This window comes from Natator depressus, chromosome 24, assembly GCF_965152275.1.
Source record: "Natator depressus isolate rNatDep1 chromosome 24, rNatDep2.hap1, whole genome shotgun sequence".
Taxonomy (NCBI): Eukaryota; Metazoa; Chordata; order Testudines; family Cheloniidae; genus Natator; species Natator depressus.
The window spans coordinates 5102748-5121206 of record NC_134257.1 but is presented as its reverse complement, the minus strand read 5'-3'; the positions used below and the strand labels follow the sequence as shown (position 1 = coordinate 5121206).

The following is an 18459-nucleotide window of genomic DNA, read 5'->3' as shown; positions in this document are numbered from 1 at the left end:
TGGTCAGCAAGAGAGGCTGGGGGTCTCAGCCCAGCAGCAGCCAAGTATTTTGTAAGCAATGCTCTTAGTGTGGCATTGTCGTTTGCTCACAGCTCATAGTGAGGGGGATGGAGGGCAGGGGTAGGTAATTCTCCCAGGGCTAGTGGGGTCTTATTAGTCTCCTGTTATATCACCTTATTCCGAGTCCTCTAAAGGAGACCTGTTTCTCATTGAAATGTTAGATGGGGCAGGGATGGCTGGACTGGGGCAGGGGAGGGCTAGCATCCCTGCAATGGAAATACTTTGGGGGGGGAGGCATCTGTGTCCACCCCCACAATAGTCTCCCATGTTCCTTTAAGTTGCTCAGTCGTGGGGACTCTCCCCTCCCCCGAAGTACTCCTTGCAGGTGGGCTGTATGCCATCCTGGCCCCTCAGTGCCTGGATGGACCAGGCTGGGGTGAAGGCCAAATCATTGTTCACTCTCCTGTAATGTGATGCCCCCAAGTGCTCCAGGGCCCACGATGAGTTAGCACCTTTCATAAAGCGCTCTGCTCAGATTAGTGCTCTGTGGATGGAGCGCGACCTAATTCTTTAATCCAGATCAAAATTAGAATGAGACGCTCTAGACCATGAAAGTCTCAGAGAGAGGCAGAAATTCTCATGGTGTCAATGGGCCAGATCCCACGCTGGTGTAAATGGGCATCAAATGGGCCAGAGTCCCAAAAGGTGTAAATCAGCATCACTCCATTGAAATTAAGGGGGCTATGACAATTTACACCAACTGAGGATCTCTCCCTACATGACTGACATGACTTTTACCATCAAGCTGTACGCTACAACAGGAAGGGTGGTTAGCTTGGGAGGGTGGGGTGGACACCAGTTCCTCCTGCCTTTGATTAAGGTAGCATTTGGAATCTGGGGCCAAATCCACAGTTGGTGTAAATCAGCCAACAGTCAAGTGACATTGACTTACACCGGGGGGGTGGGGGGGAAATCTGGTCCATTAATTCCAATCCAGCTAGGCTGATTTACGCTGGGTGGGGGGTGGAATCTGGCCATCTTTTTTTGTGTACAGTCGCATGAAGAAACAAACATCCTTGGGCTGACAGGGGCCAAGTGCCATGTGATGGTTGCCGCGGTAACAGAAAGCTTTCTGACAGGGTCTGTCTCTGGGTGATGCAATCCAGCGCTGGGGGTTTTGTGCTGTAATAGGAATGCCTTTGTGGCATACAGTGGTTCCAAGGAGGGAGGCATTTCTCTGTCAGCCCCCCTCGGCAGCCACCCGAGCTCTTTGTTGTGGTGTTGTCATGTTATTGCGTGTCCCTTTAAAATTGAGCCCTCCTCCAACCTTTCAAAGGCAAAGCAATAACAGGCAAGGTGACAGAATAACTCAGACGGGAAGGTCACTTGATTCTAGACAGGTTGAGTGGGGATGGGGAGGGTCGGTGAGGGGAGAGGAGACGGTGGCGGGGGATAAGCCGCAGCCTCACATGATCCGTATTGCAGCATTGCTCGTGGACCACAACCACAGAACAACACCAGGCCCTGCCTCAGCTTCCAGTCTAAGGAAGCAGCTACGTGCAAGCGGATTTGGCTCCCTGGAAAACCCAGGCATCTCGGCCTCCTTGTTCCACTCAGCCAAATGCCACTTGGGACATTTTTTTTTTAACCTTTCTTCCAAAATTGCCTATGGAACCCCCCCCCCCCCCCCCCCACACACACACACACACACCCCGCACACACTCCTTTGCCACTGGCAAAAGGGAAAACAAAACAAAGCCAAGCCAGGCTTTGGGGGAGGATGGTGTAGGTTGATTTGTTTTGTATTTTGGTTTTACGCTGCAAAAACCAAACCAATCCGAGTGAAACAACAATAAAGGGGTTTTGGGGGGGGGGAGGACACCAGTTTCCCCTCAGTGTTTTATGGGAAATTTTCCCCAGTGGCTAGTTGCACTGGGATCAGATGAGCTGGGGCAATGGGATCCATGACCCAGTAGCAACATGGGATGTGCGGGTGGAAGGCGTTTTGCAGGGCAAGATCCCTGGAGGATTCAAACTCTATGGTTTAGACACTAGGGCCAATTTCTCCTCTGTGGTTCATCGCAAACCTAGAACGCCGCGGAGGTTTTACTTCCGGGAAGATGGCGGCCTCCATGCAGAGCCGGACATGTGGTCGCGGGGAAGGAGTCCGGTGTAACCGTGAGTGGCTGCATGTGGGGAGCCGAGGGGGGCGGAGACCTCGCGGGGGATCGGGGGGCCCTGGAGAGCTGAAGGGGGCTGGGGAGATGAAGGTGGGGGGCTGGATGGGGATTGGGGGGCTGGAGAACTGAGGGTGGGGGGCTGGATGGGGATTGGTGGGGGGCTGGATGGGGAGCTGGGGGGCTGGAGAGATGAAGGTCGGGGGCTGGATGGGGATCGGGGGAGCTGAAGGGGGCGGGATGGGGAGCTGAAGAGCTGAGGGTGGGCGGCTGGGTGGTGATCTGGGGGGTGGGGGGTTAGATGGGAATCCGGGGGCGGCTGGGGAGCTGCCATCCTTGGGGATGGAGAGCTGGTGGGTGTATATAGGGAGTTGGAGGGAGGGGGATGAGGAGGGGATTCAAAGGGTTGGGTGCTTTTACCTGGCTCCCCTTGTCCTGCTTTCCCTGGACTTGATCTCCCATTCGGAATAAGACAGATCAGTTTTGCTGGGCTGTGGCCAACTGTTCACATGGGATGGGGGACACTGGGTGGGACAGGTGTTTCCTCTCTGATTTCTTGCAAAGAACCCATTACAAAGGAGGTCAGTGTCTTTGTCCTCATTTTACAGGTGGGGAAACTGAGGTACAGAGAGGTGAAATGACTTGCCCAAGGTCACACAGTAGGCCAGTAGCGGAACTGGGAATAGAGCCCAGATTTCCTGAGTCCCGGTCCCGTAGGCCACACTGCCATGGGCAGTGGGCGCTGCTCAGTGCACATGGTCATTTCAGCGCATGTAATTATGCGCCATCTTCCTATAATAGACTGATGCACAGGGCGGCCTGGAAGCTGCAGGGTTCAAGTAGCATCAAGCTTTAGAATAGCAACCTGAGTCCATCATGAACGGCTCTCCCAAGAACAAGTCTGTGGGGATGAAGTTTGCGGAGCAGCAGTTACAGAGGCACGGCTGGAAACAAGGTATGGGCTTGATGCATCCAAAAATCAGGTGCACAAAATAATGGCTGGTCTGGAGGAGGTGGATCGGGAGCTCCTTTGCTTCCTGTCTCCCAACACAAGGACCGGGGACACTCAGTACAACTGAAACGTGGCACATTCAAAATTGACACATGCAAATAACTTGTTCGTACAACGTGCCATTGGACTGCAGAACTCCTTGCCACAAGATGCCATCGAGGCCAAATTCAACGAGGGATTGAGTGTGTATGTAGACAATAAGAATGGCCAAAATTATAATAAGTCAATGATATAATTTTTTGAAGGGATATTAAACCTCATGCTTCAGGGTTTAAGACAATCCCTGATTTATGAGGGTCAGGAGGAAACCTTGCCCAGGAACAGGTTATCCCAACAGTGCAGGATTTCTTGCACTCTCCTCTGAAGCACCTGATGCTGGCCACTGATGGGCACAGAAAACTGGTTTTGAAGGATCTCGGTGCTGATCCAATCTGGTGATTCTGATGCTCACAATATTGTGTCTCTTGACTGCACTGGGTTTTCCATTTCTGTTCAAGGGGCCTGATGGAGCTTTGTCCCCTTCTAGTGCCTGAACCATGTAAGAGATTTATGGTTCTGCTGCTGGTTAGTCTTTCAGCTTAAGAAGCTGGAGCTTGTGTTCTTGGATCAAGAGGTTGTGGGTTTGATCCCCACCTACGACCCCTCCAGGAGCCATTAACGTGAGGGAAGTCCTGCATTTATCTTGCTGTGCTCTCTCTAGGCAAAGGGCTGGGGAAGCGAGAGAATGGCATCTCTGAAGCCATCAAGGTGAAAGTGAAATGCGACACAGCTGGGGTAAGGAAGACCTGGTCTATACAAGCAAAACTGACCGTCAGTACACCTAGGCTGTATAATGCAGCGCCCCCTTGACCTTATACATAGGAGGAGTGCTCTGGGGCTGGACGACTCAGGGGACTGCGAACAGGCTGTGGCCCCCCGAGTTGCTGATTTAGATCCTGCCCATTTACCTTCTGGCTGCTCTTTGGGCCTGTATGGAATGAGGTTGAGGGGTCTCAGCTCAATTCCTAGTGGGGCAGGGCTGTTGAAATTGTGGGCTTGTCTTATTTTTCTCCCCTTCAAGACTTCTTCTGGTGTGCGTGGGGGAGATTGAGGATGATGAAGGCCTCCTTTATTTGTACCTTTCAAAGGCTCTCTTTGCCAAACCTGATGCTGCTCCATCAGCGCTGCTTCTGGATTGGCAAAAGAGAATCAGCTGCTCCTTCTCTCTGCTGCTTCCCCTCCCAGAGCGGATACCGCTCCCCCAGCCCCTGCTAGGCCAGCAGATGAGGTTGGCTTTAAACTCGCTTCCCCCTGGGCTGGCTGTCCCACCGCATTGCCAGCCCAAGGCCCTCCCTTACACACGCATACGCTCAGAGATCCTTGAGTGTCCCACACTTGCAAAAGCTCTTTGCTTTATAAATAAAGGAGGACCTAGAGCCTGACTGGGTTGAGAAGGATCCCGGCAGCCATGAGCGGCCCTGTTGGATCAGCAGATCCTGATGGGGAGCAAGGCAGGTTTTTTAACCCTTTCTTTTCCAAACCAGGTGGGTCACGACCCAGCAGAGCAGTTCACTTTCCATTGGTGGGATCACCTCTTCAACAAGTCAGCTGCGAACATCTCAGTGGAGGCTGGGCAGGTAAAGGGGGAGATTAGGGGTTGGGGGGATCAGGGAGGCCTGGACATCTTGATCTAAGTGCTAAGAGCTAGATGGGATTGATAAAGAGCGGCCGGCGCCAGGCTACAGATGTGGCTGTACAAGAGACGCCCTCCCAGAACAAAGCCGAGCCCTGCTCACTTCTCCAAAAGTGCTTTGAGTGTTTTCCCTGGCCAAAGCTGCAATGAATAGAGCTCCTGGAACTCGCTGCTCAGTGTGTGTCTCCCTCTGTGCCCAGTCCTCTGACGCTAGGTGTCTGTTACAGCCCCTGCTACAGGACTTGGCTCCTTAGCTCAATCTCTAACGACTCACGATTTTCGCTTGGGAGATCCCTGGTTCAATACTGGTGCTGACTGTCACATAAGTTCTTAAGGACCATGCGTCATGGGCCCGATCTGACGAGATGCTGGGCTTTACAAAGGAGGATCGGTATAGTCATCCCCTTTTTAAGGATGGGGAAACTGAGGCACAGAGCAGTGCTGTGACTTGCCGAGGGTCACAGTGCCAGAGCTGGGAGTATAGAACCCAGGAGTCCGGAGGCTCCACCTGTATCTTAACCACAAGACCATCCTTGGACCAGTGATCAGGAAAAACATTATGGTTGATTATTTCTTTTCTTTCTGCTCCTGGTCCAAGGGTCTCATATGGAAAGGTGTTGGGCTGGGTGGCAGGACACCGGCTTTCTCTTTTTGCCGCAGCCATTGATTCGCTGTGCTGGCTCGGGCGTGGTGTTCTCCCTCTGGGAAACTGAGGCATGCAATCTCTAAAACAGAGCCAATGATACCGAGCCATCTTGGCAAAGTGAGTTGAGATTGATCACTCTCCTTTGCCGTGATGCTAGCAGAAAAACTCCAGAACTGTTAGGCAGCCGGTGTCCATCTTACTGATCGGTATTGTCTTATCGTCTGCTTGCTCTACCCTCTACCCTCCCCCCTCCCCGTTCTGAGTGTATCCACCAGTTAGATTGGAAGCTCTTTGGGACGGAGACTGTTTCTTTGTTCTGTGTTTGTACAGCGCCTAGCACCATGGGGCCCGGGCCAGGGCTTCTAGGCACTACTGTAATACAGATACGAATACAAACACCTGTCAGGAGACGTCTGGTTATTACATAGTCCTGCCGTGAGTGCAGGGGACGGGACTAGATGACCTCTTGAGGTCCCGTCCAGTCCTACACTTCTACAATTAACAGTATGTAAGTGTGAAATATGGAGCATGTAATTAAACTAACTAGCGGCCTGGCTGATCACACGATGACTGTTTAAATCTCCCAGGATGGCGTCCAAATGAAAAAGCTCTCTGAGCAGGACGGGGAGATCAGCAACAAGAAGCCCCGCAAAGCACCCAGTCCCAGGAGCATGCTGTACGGCCGATTTGTGAAGGTAACAGGGCACGCGGGTCGGTGTTCGGGATTCCCCTTCGCTGCAGACAGGCTGCTGTGCTGTCGGCTATCATGTCTTGCATTTCTGTGGCGCCTTCTATCCTGAAAGATCCCACAGCTTCACACATGCTTCAGCCACTGCTGAACTGCAGCCACCTTTGGAGTGAAACAAGTCACCTGTTTGGCAGCGCATAGTGACGCTGCGCAGGCATTGCCCACCCCGTGTTGAAATGCAGCCCCCTCTGGGGTGGAACGTGGTAGCTGGACAGCGTATGAGGATGCAGCATAGGGTTTGCTCACTGAGCTCTGAAAAGCAGCTGCCTCTGGGGTAAAACAGGGCAGAAGTCTGACCGCGTACAGCAACAGCACACAGGAATCATGCTCCCCATGCTGAAATGCAGCTGCCTCTGGGGTAAAACAGGGCAGAAGTCTGACCGCGTACAGCAACAGCACACAGGGATCATGCTCCCCATGCTGAAATGCAGCTGCCTCTGGGGTAAAACAGGGCAGAAGTCTGACCGCGTACAGCAACAGCACACAGGGATCATGCTCCCCATGCTGAAATGCAGCTGCCTCTGGGGTAAAACAGGGCAGAAGTCTGACCGCTGTGCGCACGGTTGCTGTATGCGGTTTTGACACCTGCCCTGCGACACTGTAGTAGTTAGGGGCAGTAAGAGGAATACTGTATCCAGCTGAAGCTGCGTGGAGGGGAATGTGGCCTAGATCCTGGGGCTCATGACACACAGCCCATATATAGAGCACAACCTCCTCACACCCCTGTGCTTGCCCCTCAAGAGAGGGTAGTGGAGTATTTCATAGATTCCCAGGCCAGAAGGGACCACTATGATTGTCTAGTCTGCCCTCCTGGATAACCCAGGCCAGAGGACTGCCCCAAAGTCATTGCTAGGGCAGATCTTTTGGAATAACATCCCATCTTGATTTAAAAACTGCCAGCGATGGAGAATCTACCACGCCCCTTGGTAAATCGTCCCAGTGGTTAATGACTCTCTCTGTTCAAAAGGTACACCTTATTTCCAGTTCAAGCTTGTCTAGCTTCAGCTTCCAGCTGTTGGCTCATTTTAGAGCTTCCTCTACTAGATGGAAGAGCCCATGATTAAGTATTTGTTCCCCATGTAGATACGTATAGTCTGTGATCAAGTCACCCCTTACCCTTCTCTCTGTTAAGCTAAATAGGTAGACTCAAGCAGCTCAATCACTATATGGGACATTTTCTAATCCTTTAATCATTCTCGCGGCTCTTCTCTGAACCCTCTCCAATTTCTCACCATCCTCCTTGAATTGTGCATAGATGTGGGGATGGAGAAACTGAGGCCCAGAAAGAGACCGTCACTTGTCCAAGGCTACCCAGAGAGGCAGAGCTGGGGATAGAACCCAGGAGTCCTGACTTTCAGTCTAATCTGCAACGCTGCCTCTCTGGACTAACGTAGTCCCTGCTCCCCCACCAGCTTTCCCTACACCTGCAGCCCGGCCTGTGGGGTGGTGGGTGTGTCTCCAGCGCACTGATTTCTGACTGCACCTGTCTCCGTCCCAGGCGGCCACGCTGACGGCAGGAGGGGAGGAGCCAACGAAGCAGGTTGCCACCTCTGAGAGTAGCGAGGACGAGGAGAAATTGGACCTGTCTAGTGCTAGGAAGTAAGTGCCCAGCTGGGTGTGGGGGCAGTGAGAGGCTGTTCTGAGCCGCTGGGCTGGGCCACCAGCCACGGGACACACCTCTGCTCAGAGGGCCAGATCCTGTGAGAACAGACTGTACTCCAAGGCGGTGGGGGAGGGGCAGTCCTACTCTGTCATCTGATTCTGCAGTAGTCCCTGTGACTGCTGTATAATCCCATGGCTAGTTGATCTCCATTGTCTCAGAGCTGTCGTTCCCCCCACCATCTGTCCCCAGCAGTGCAGGAGGAATCCTTGTGCCGCATGCAAGGAGGGGGTCAAGATCCCTGATGGGTCTTCATCCCCACCCCAACTTGCTGGACAGCTCAGGGTTGGCTCGGGGAGTGAACCATTTCTCCAGGGGAGCGGTGGGCTTGGCTTCTCGGTGGCACACTAGGAGCGAAATGGCCAGTTCTCCCCTCCTCGCTGGGACTTGCAAACACTATGAGGCATAGATGGGCAGCTGTCTCTTTCTGTCTAGTGCCCCCTGCGGTAGGGGCGGCGTAGGACACAGAGCGTGAGCCCATGGGCCCGCTGAATAGAACAGCACTGGGGAGCGTGCCCTGTTTACTCCCACCCCAGCTCCAGTGGTGGCTGAAGTGGGGCAGCCTTCCCCACTCGCCAGCCAGCCTCTGACTAATTCATTCAGTCCTGGGGACACCTGGAAAACTGGAAACGCCTGGTTTCCGCTGGTGGGATCTCTCCCCTGCTGTTGCCTTACACCTTGGAGAGAGCTCGGCCTACAGAAACACTAGCAGTTAGCACCCGATGGGTCCCTGCAGGAAGCTGTCTTGTCTCTTTCCCCCAGGCTGACGGACGAGGAGCTGGTCCGAGCCTGTGGCGGCCGCACTGCGCACAAGTAAGTGGGCAGAATGACATGGCTAGTGCCGGCTCGGAACGCCGCCACCTCCCCCAATTGCACCAGGATCCCTTCCAGCCCCGGTGCCGTCTATTTATCCAGCATGGTGTGGGTGGGGGAGTTCCACTAAATGACCGGCCTTTCCCGCAGCTCAGGTGGACTTTTAAGGCTCCTAGACTGTAGCGTCCTGGGCTGGGGGACTATCCAGAGCAGGCGGAGCTGGGGGGCTGGGGGGCTGGTTCTGTTTGATTCCACATCTCAGGAACCCATCCCCGCCTCTGAGTGCGGTGGGACCGTGGGGCTGGAGCTCAGACCCTGTGCTCTGTCCCCTGGTGGCACGCTGCCCCGGCTCCCTGCTAATGAGGAAGCCCTGCCAGCAGGACCTGTTCTAACCCCTCCGACACTTGGCCCCAGCACCCATCACTGATCAGAGTAAGTTTGTCCCCCAGCTCCTGCTGCTTCCGTTGAGCACTGCCAGGCTGCCCCTCCAGTCCCGAAGCTGGAGACAGCCTACCCCCGCTCCAGGCATAGCCCTGTCTCCAGAACTGGTCCTCACTCCTGCTTTGCTAGCCTGACCCGGGAGTTGGAGGAGGGGGATAACTGGAGTCCATTTCAGGCCCAAGGAAGGGGGGTGTGGCTCATGCACCCCCTCGTGGCTGCCACAAGCACTAGGAAACTGGCTAGTCCCCAGCATCCTAAGACACCAGCCAGTATCCAGCTGAGTCTGTCGGATGCAACTGTATTGGAAGCAGGGAGGAGACATTGCAGGGGTGACTTACGAGAGGGTGGTCGCAGGTCTCCCTGGCCTAGGCACGATCTCTTCTCAGGCTGTCGTTAACCTGCCGTCTGGTGTTTTCTTCCCAGGGGAGCCCGTCACGGTCTGACCATGAGTGCCAAGCTGGCCCGGCTCGAGGCGCAAGAGCGAGCCTTCCTGGCTAAGGACAGCCAGGAGGAGGGAAGAGGCGATGCCCCACAGCGTCAGCAGGAGGTAGTGGCGGGTGCCTCGGCCCTGGGAAGCAGCAAACCGGCTGAGAGGCGGCAGAAAGCCAAGAAGAAAAAGCGGAAGAGATCCAAAGAGAGGGGGGGCTGTGCCGAGGTGCATGGGAGGCCAGAACCAGGGGAGGAGGAGGAGGGGAGGCGGGCCAGGAAGAAGAAAAAGAAAGAGAAGGAGGAGGTGACGGAGGGTTTGGAGAGCGAGTTGCCGGACTCAAGGGAGCAGCTGATGGCGGCAGAAAGGGCCAAAAAGAAGAGGAAGGTGCAGTGAACGAGGGCTCATCCTGTTTGAGGGGGGTGCTACCCTCAGGGCTGCTCTGGACCCGCCGCACAGAGGCCCTTCCTGCTGCGGGGCCTCTTCCCAGTCACTCCGCAGCCGCTCTCTAGCTCACTTTCCCCACCATGCTTTGGCTGCAGGGTTAACGGGCTGGCTCTCTTACCCAAGGGGGCCTCTCTGCGCACAAGTACATGGGTGGAGAGACATGGCTAGTGTCCCGACTGCTTGAAAAGAGCCACTGTGTTTACAGCCGGGGTGGGATTTTTCTCCTCCAGGATCTAACCCTGAATGCCCTGATGCTGCTGGAGCCCAGCTGGAAGCAGATGCTCTTAGGGCTTGTCCACACGGCAGGTTATTGCGTGAGGCACTTTCAGTGCATTGCAGCAGCTTCACACCCGGGCTTGCCACACAGAAACCTGCTGTGTAGACAAACCCTTTGACCCCGGACAAGGCGGAGCCAAGAGGAGACTAAACATACCACTCACAGCGCTGATCACAGCTCTGCCTTGCAAGGGAATCAGCTGATCACACCACTGGGGAATAACTCAATTCTCCAGCTTTTGTGTCATTAGAAATCCCATTTCTGGCTGTTGCTTCCCATCAGAGGTTGAAGCATCAGGAGGTGTGGTGGGAGTTTTGCCGCGGACTTCACGGGGCCAGGCTTTCGCCCGCTGTATGTTTGCAGCATGGGGCAGTTGCATAAGAATGGATGGGAAGAGAGGGAAGGAAAGGCCAATTCAGAGAGATTTTTAGTGTCAATAAATTTTTATTGCAGAGAAAAAACAAGGTGGATTTTATACACACATCAGAGGCGGCTACAGCTGTAAAGCCCGTGGAACGCAGGCCCTTCCGTGTGTAGTATACGAAACGGAGTTGGCATCAGAGCTCCGCTTCTAGACCCATGTGTAACTCCCAACAAATACAACCCCCCCTTTTAATGAACTTTAACCCTTCAGTTCTGATCCAAAGCCCGTGGAAAGCCTCCCACTGACTGCAAAGGGGACTGGGTCAGACCAAGCACAATCCCCAGCGCCCATGGGCCGACCACAGCTGACTTCGCATGCGCCAGGCAGAGCTATGCCTGGGACTTCCTAGCACCAAACAAGGTGCTGAGCGCCCCCAACCTGTGAGATCAGCGCACGTCAAAGGCACTTTGCAGAAGCAGGCCCTGCTCGTATCACACAGCTAGGCCCCCCACCCCCCAACACCTGCTTGATTCAGTCAAACACTGGGCAGGACTCGTCTCTGCTTCACAATCAAATCACTGCCTCTCGTTCAGATTTTAGATAATACCAATCCTGCCTGGCCCCTGCTAGGGTAACTGCAGGACGCAGTCAGTCTCAGGGTATGGCGGCAGATTAAGCGAGTATTTTTGCTGCAGAGCCATTGGCACAAACCTGCCCCCCAGGAAGTGGTAGCGGCCAGCAAAATGCTGCGCAGCCTTCTTGGGGGCGGTGAGAGAAATGAGCATGTCGGGCTGGATGCTGTCGGGGTTGCCTTTCTCCACATCCCAGCCTGAAATAAACCAAGGGGGAGGTAGTTAGAGCCAAGTCATTCCCACTCCAGGCAAACTCCCTCCCATGTCTGAAGAGCTTCCCCGGCGTGAATCATAAGGGCATTACTAGTTCCGCACTGAATATGCAAGGCTCAGTTCTCCTCTCTCGGTGGCCCTCCAGTCCCCGGTGGTGTAACAGCTCCCAGAATGTCTCTTCTGTGTATTACGGGAGCACCTAGAAACCCCAGCTGAGATCAGGGCCCCACTGTGCTAGGTGCTGCAGAAGAGTGTGGGGGAGAAAAAGTATTTACCCCTATTTTATAGCTGGGGAATCGAGGCACAGAGAGATCTGTCCCACGGTCACATGGAGCTGGGACTCGAACCCACTTTTCCTGAGTCCCAGTTCAGCACAATAACCTAACGCTGACGAACAAGACAGCTGACAAAGCAAATACCAGCTGACGCAACATAAAGCCAGCTTGTGAATTCACTCACAGGGCACAAGCCGGCAAGGGTCGAGAAGGAATTCTCACTTTCCCTGCCCTACCAGCACTGCCCATCGACCAAGTGTGTTACTGGGGTAGAGACAATAACCTTCCCCTAAAGCCTCAGGCACTGGCCACAGGTGAGGACTGGGATTTGGGTGGCCCAGTGAGTTTAAATTGATAGTACAAATCTTCACAGCAGAAGCCTGGGATAACCCAGCAGGTCTGTTGCTGTCCCGACCACTGACATCGCTGCAAAGCTCAGCATGTCCCCAGGACCTTAGAGGCCCACTAGGAACATAAGAACCATGCTGATACAGCCAATGTGATCAAGAGAGAAAAGTGAATGGATGCCAAAGAGCTTGGACAGCGCCGGGGCGGGATGGAACGAACCGGAGGGGATGTCGATGCTGGCGATGGGTATGGTGACTTGCTCCAAGGTCCTGAGGATGCTGCCGAAAGGTTCCCGCACAGCTCCCTTGAAACTGAACCCGAAAATAGCATCCACCACCAAGCCATACAGCTCATCAATCAGCATGGACTGCAAGCAAATGGGGGTCAGGAGATTATAACAGCAGGATCCCACGCACCCACCCCGGCACATACACACTACAGGGTACATCTAGGCCAAGAATATCCTCAAGTTCCAGCATCTCCAGCTGGGCCAGATCCTGGTCTCAACTGGCATAAATCTGGAGTAACTCCATGGATTTACATGGGTGGCCGAGCTCAAACCAGGTAAATCCGGGGTGACAAGCTAAATACAAAGGGCCTTATTCTAACCTCAAACGTGTGTAAAGCAGGAGTCGCTCCAGTGAAGTTAGACTGGTGTACGGGAGAGGAGGATCAAGCCCAGTATCTTTGTAGGAGGAGAACACGGCTACACCAGTCTAAGCGCACTGACTTCAGTGGAGTGACTCCTGATTTACACCAGCATAACAGAGCAGACTACGGCACAGTCACTTACAAACACCCTCCCTGTTCTCCAGATAATTCGGTAGCAGCATCAGGCACATTTGTCACCTAATGCAGGGGACGCCCAGACGCTGCGGTGATAAGCACCACAGAGATGCCCATAAACAAGCAATAAACCCACGTTGCTCGTTTCCACTTTAACTGGATTTATTGGTACTGCAGTGGCACCTGAGGGCCCCGTCATGGAGCAGCTCCCCAGCGTGCTAGGTGCTGTACAAACCCAGGACAAAACAATGCTCCATCCTGTAGCCTTTCCCCTTTGATACCTCGCTTCCCCTTCTTCCTTGAGATCCCAAAGCACTTGGTGAATATTAATGGTTAAACCTCGCCACAGGAAGTCAGAGTAGGCCATCACAATAGTCCCTTCGGAATCTAACCTGGACGAGGAAAGGAACTCTTGGTCTGCGTCTGGCACGTGAGCCTTTCGCCCCTATTTTGTGCGGTGAGATGTATACAACCGAAGCCGTGAAATGTACCAAGACAGCACAAAAGTAACAATGCTGGATATTCTAGGTCTACCGGCTACGGTGACGCTCCCTACCTCCGATGGGAACTCCGAGAGTAAGGGAATGTCCATCTTCTGGCACTGAGTCGTCAACCCTTCAAACAGAGCTTTGCCAGGCCGCTTGGGGTAATACACAGTCGGCTCGTAGCCCTGCAGGGACAGAACAATTCCGAGCGATGCTCCAATATGGTCACCAGGCAGTCCCAGCATAGACCCACAGCTAGCGTCACCTGCCTGGGGCTTGCAAGTACCAGGTCAAACAAACACTACACACTTCAGCCTCCTCTCTGTCCCTATGGTTCCCCTAAGCACCTCCTCTCTCCCAGTTCCCTAGTTCCTTCTCCCGTCCAGAGCTACTCCCTTGTGCCCAGGGCCGAGGAAAACAGCTGCACCTGTCACAGCTTGTCGGCAGAACTTCACCCAGGGCTGGTCACTGAAAAATCCGTATGTGAGGAAGGGAGGCTGGGCTGTCCCAAAGGAACGGGCCCCCTATGGAGCATCTCAGCCCAAGAGCTAAGATCTGAATGGACCAGGGAGGCTCCCAGGCATCGTCTGGCTCACTCCTGCATGAGCGTATTGCTCGGCAGCTGCTGCCTTTGCTGTATCTGCTCTGGGCAGAGGGGACTTAAGCCTCCAGGGCTGGCACATTTTGCCAGCACTACTCACAAACATTTTCAGGTGCCTGGCACAGACCAAGCCGTCCCCTCCGTTATTCCCCGGGCCACAGACGATCAGCACCGTGGGCGGGCTTTGGGTGAAGGAGCTGGGCGGGTAGGCCTGTGGGGGGGAGAAAAGAACAGGCTTCGGTTAACCAGCACAACAAGCAAATTAGCCACCTCCAAGGTATCTGTGCTGCTTGCCATCAGCCTGGCTAACAATGCATGCTGGCATGCTGCCTCCTGCTCTCTGCCTAGCTGGCCGCCTCCACCCCAGAGGTGGCTGCATTACCGTGGCGTGCATGCGCACGTGTGTGAGAAAGAGAGAGAGAGAGGATCCTTCTGTGTACAGTCTTGTGCTCGGGGGTGGCAGATACAACCTTATAAACCCGGGAAGCTGCTTCCCAGGGCAAACTGATCTAAGAACCTCGTTTGCAACCGCGGGTCCCCTGAAGCGATCACTTGCAGGAGCTGCAAGGGCCACGCCGCTGCCACTAGGCCCTGCACGGAGCTCCCTCCCCTCCCCAGAAGGTCATGGCTGGATCCGGTTGGGAAGGGCTCTCCGAGAGCAGGGGGACCCCAGGTGTGCAAAAGCACTAGGACCCAGTGCTCACCTTGGCAATGGCCGTTGCACAGCTCAGCCCCGCCAGCTCCATGAGTTGGTCGACGCTGAACTTGTACTCCGTGAAGAGCTCTTGATCGATGGCTTGGGCTTCCTCCTGGCTGAGAGGAGAAGCAAATGACATGAGCCGCCGAGCCCGTGTGATCGAAGGACTTGTCTTTGCTGCAGTTAGCACAGGTGCTGCCTGTCAGCAGCTGACACGACCACCTGGCTCACACCGCCACTCGAGAGCAGCTCGTCCTCCAGTACCGTCCCGCAATTCCCCCCCACGCAGCCCGAAAGGACAGGCAAGATCTCCCACCACTCACTGGGAAAGCATTCAGAGAGCAGCTCAGCTTCCTGCAGCACTAAGGAGCCCCGAAGACTTTGCATCCTCCATGAGCGAGTGCAGCGCCCTCATGGGCACCGCAACGCAAGGGTAATTTTGCACTGTGGCTGCTCTCGCTTGAGCTAGGCTGACTCGAGAAGAGTCGTAGATCACTCCAGATAATTCTGCAGCGAAGCCAGGCCTTAAGTTACATATGTAACGGCTCTAATCTCCCGATCACCACAAGTATCGTCCACCATCCCTGGCTCACTCGCAATCTCTCCTGTTTAACATCATGCCTATCTTCATCGAGATCTCCACCATCAAACGTCTTGACAGTGCTGGGGTGTGCCTAGAGTCTCCTGACTGGCTCTTGCTGAGATTGGAGGCCCGCAGGAATAACAGAGCTGGTTGGAAATTTTCCAACAGAACATTTTTCTGTTGGGAAAAATGCTGATTCGGAGACACCGGAGCATTCTGTGGGAACGTAACAACGCTGATATTTTGGCTGGGAAGTGATCAAAGCATTTCCTTTTAACTTTACCCTTTCCACTTTTATATGAAAACGTACAAATTGAATCAAATGTTTGTGGGAACACAAAATGTTTCAAGGAGGGCCACAGGAAATATTTCAGAATATTTCATTTTGCAAAAAAAGGCCAAGATTTCTATTTGGGGTAAAAATGAAGTCTTGGCATTTCCCGTGGGATGCAAATTCCATGTATTGACCGACTCTAATTAACAACCCCTGCGTGAACACACACATCCGTTTCCTTCACAGGACACCGGATTTGCCACACCAGATCAGAGCGCTGATTCACCGACGCTCATGGAGCATTGCATCTCCAGCCTCACCGTGCCATAATCACTGATCCAGCCATTCCCGCCACCTATCTCTGGCCCTGCCAGCCCTGACCACTCGACTATCTGGAAATCGGATCAACAGGCCCAGCATCCTGTCCCTGGCAATGGTTGAGCTTCAGAAGACAGTGGAATGCCCGTGCTAAATGCCACACGTACTGGGGTGTGTGTCGAATCCCGTCCCAACCCCGCCGAGATCCAGGTGCTGCTCCGGTTACCCGGCTGGCCAGCTTCTACATTCCCTCTCATAACAGCAATAAGTTGCTCCAGGGACCCACTGTCTCAAGGGGCATTGCCACCACTCTCAGGCGATGAAGCCACCAAAGGTCAGAGGGACTAGTCTAGGCATTCTCTTTACCCCCAGTGCTGAAGTCAGGCCACTGATCTGCAGGGAGCTTCAGTGCCTCAGGGCTGGGAGTTTGTTTTACCAAACTGTAAAAGCAAAGTCAAAGGCAATTTAAAAAGGCAGGGGGGGGGTTACTCAGGGCCCAGGGGGGAGGAGGGAGAGAGAATCACACTGCACAGATGCCAAGAGGGGTGTTTTCATGCTCTCGTTCTCCATATTTTTAATTAATTTTAAGACTTTTTCTCTCCGCCGAGCAACCACCTATAGACACCCGGTCCCCCTCCTCTCAGTCCCTGATAAATGGGCTATTCCCCATCCCCAAAAGGTGCCCCAGGTCCCTGCAGAACCCACACTACCCAACCCCCACTACCCTCCCTCCTTTCCCCATCCCCTGCTGTCCGGCCACCTCCCTCAGCTCCTCTCCTGGTGCCCTGCAGCACCCCCCTCCCCATTTCCCCCCGCAGCCCCCCAATTTCCCCTCTCCTCTCCCGCAGCCCCCATTCCCCCCCCCCGCAGCCCCCTTTTCCCCTCCGCCCCTGCAGCCCCCTCCTCATTTCCTATCTCCTCCCAGCGTCCCCCCCCAATTCCCCCTCTCCCCCAGCCCCGCCTCTTGGCAGCCCCCCCGCAAAGGCAGGGCCAGGGGGCTACCTCAGGTACTTGAGCCCGCTGCGCCCCGGGTTCTGCATGGCGCTGCTGCTGCGCCCCCGGCCTGCGCCCCTGCCCCAGGCCCCCGCCGCAGGAGGCCACCGCGGGACCGGGCAGCGCCCCCCGCCCGCCGCCACCAGCCGGGAGCCCGACGAGACCAGCAGGCCGAGCCCCAGCAGCGCCCTGAGCCCGGACATCCAGGGGGGGCCGCCCGGGACCAGCTCTGGCTGCAGCCGGCCAACCTCGCTCCGCTCCGCCCCGTAGCGCACGGAGCAGGCGCTGCGCACAGGCGCCCCGGCGTGGGGGGTGGATCCCGGGCTGGAGCCAGGCCTTCCTCCGGCTCCCTGCACCCCGCCGGCGCCGGGCTCAGCTGTGCCAGCCCCTCTGGGGCCATGCAGCCCCCTCGGGCTCCGCACAGCCCGCCGAAGAGACGGGCACCGGCGGCAGCCAGCTCAGCCCCTCCTAGCCGCGCTGGGGAGCGCGCCCCGTCTCCCCCTGGATCGACCAGCCCCTCTGAATATACCAGCCTCTCCGCCTCTGAATCTACCAGCCCCTCTGAATATACCGGCCCCTCGGCCTCTGAATCTACCAGCCCTTCTGAATACACCAGCCTCTCCGCCTCTGAATCTACCAGCCCCTCTGAATATACCAGCCTCTCCGCCTCTGAATATACCAGCCCTTCTGAATCTACCAGCCTCTCCGCCTCTGAATATACCAGCCCTTCTGAATCTACCAGCCTCTCTGCCTCTGAATATACCAGCCCTTCTGAATATACCAGCCTCTCTGCCTCTGAATATACCAGCCCTTCTGAATATACCAGCCTCTCTGAATATGCCAGTCCCTCAACCTCAGCATATGGATATACTTCTGAATATACCAGTTCCTTTGCCTCTGGATATGCAAGCTCCCCTGCTGCCAGGAATACAAACACACCTGACTGTGCAAGCCCTGGTCTCTCTGGGTATGCAGCCTCCTCTGGGTATGGGAGCCCTGCTGCCCGTGGGCACAAAAACCGCACCACATCTGGCAATGCAAACCCCAAAGCATCTGGCTATGCAAGCTCCCCTGCCTCTGGATATTCTAAGCCGTCTGAATATCGGAACCTGTCCACCCTAGACTATGAAACCCCCACAAGACACTCAGGGCTTGTGAGGTTCAGCACGTGTAACACCCTCAGAAGGTGCAAGGGGGATTGTATGTGCTGGAGTGATAAGAAAAAGCAATAAAGACCCAATGGAATATACGCGTGACCCTTTAAAGGGCAGGTGTCTTAAGGCTTGGCATCTTGTGTGTGCTTAAACCCGGGTTTGACTCAGGCAGTGACCTTCTGAGCAAATGAAAAAATATTTCTAGAGCGCGTGGTTGAAATGTGAAAGGGGACATTGTCAGGGTTACAAAAATGATGCAGTAAATAAAAGCCACAAATATCCTATACCTGGGTGCCAGTAATGCTTCAGATTATTCAAACAGAGTTGTAAAACCATCTAATTCGCTTTCCACCGCAGATGTGGTTTGCTTTATTATCTTGCACTTCACTCATCAGGGTAAATGGAAACAGATTAAG

General features: G+C 54.7%; 2 protein-coding genes across 4 annotated transcripts; one reads left to right on the top strand and one right to left on the bottom strand.

Moving 5' to 3' along the window:
• The first annotated feature begins 2042 nt into the window (after positions 1 to 2042).
• Positions 2043 to 10801, top strand: GPATCH4 (G-patch domain containing 4). The gene is made up of 8 exons (XM_074938218.1): positions 2043 to 2178; positions 2979 to 3132; positions 3890 to 3963; positions 4713 to 4805; positions 6095 to 6202; positions 7754 to 7854; positions 8678 to 8728; positions 9593 to 10801. The coding sequence occupies exons 2-8, from the start codon at positions 3054 to 3056 to the stop codon at positions 9990 to 9992; spliced, it is 906 nt and encodes a 301-aa protein (XP_074794319.1). The 5' UTR covers positions 2043 to 2178; positions 2979 to 3053; the 3' UTR covers positions 9993 to 10801.
• On the bottom strand, positions 10759 to 17094 carry NAXE (NAD(P)HX epimerase). 3 transcript variants are annotated; one of them, XM_074938220.1, is made up of 7 exons: positions 17080 to 17094; positions 16899 to 16954; positions 14729 to 14837; positions 14125 to 14235; positions 13495 to 13608; positions 12372 to 12519; positions 10761 to 11513 (listed from the first exon to the last, which is right to left on the bottom strand). In XM_074938220.1, the coding sequence occupies exons 2-7, from the start codon at positions 16934 to 16936 to the stop codon at positions 11311 to 11313; spliced, it is 723 nt and encodes a 240-aa protein (XP_074794321.1). In that variant the 5' UTR covers positions 16937 to 16954; positions 17080 to 17094; the 3' UTR covers positions 10761 to 11310. The 3 variants fall into 3 exon arrangements, with proteins under 3 accessions (XP_074794320.1, XP_074794321.1, XP_074794322.1); XM_074938219.1 differs by having other exon boundaries at positions 10759 to 11513; positions 16899 to 17092; XM_074938221.1 differs by lacking the exons at positions 16899 to 16954; positions 17080 to 17094 and adding an exon at positions 15045 to 15594 and having other exon boundaries at positions 10762 to 11513.
• Between the last annotated feature and the right edge of the window lie 1365 nt (positions 17095 to 18459).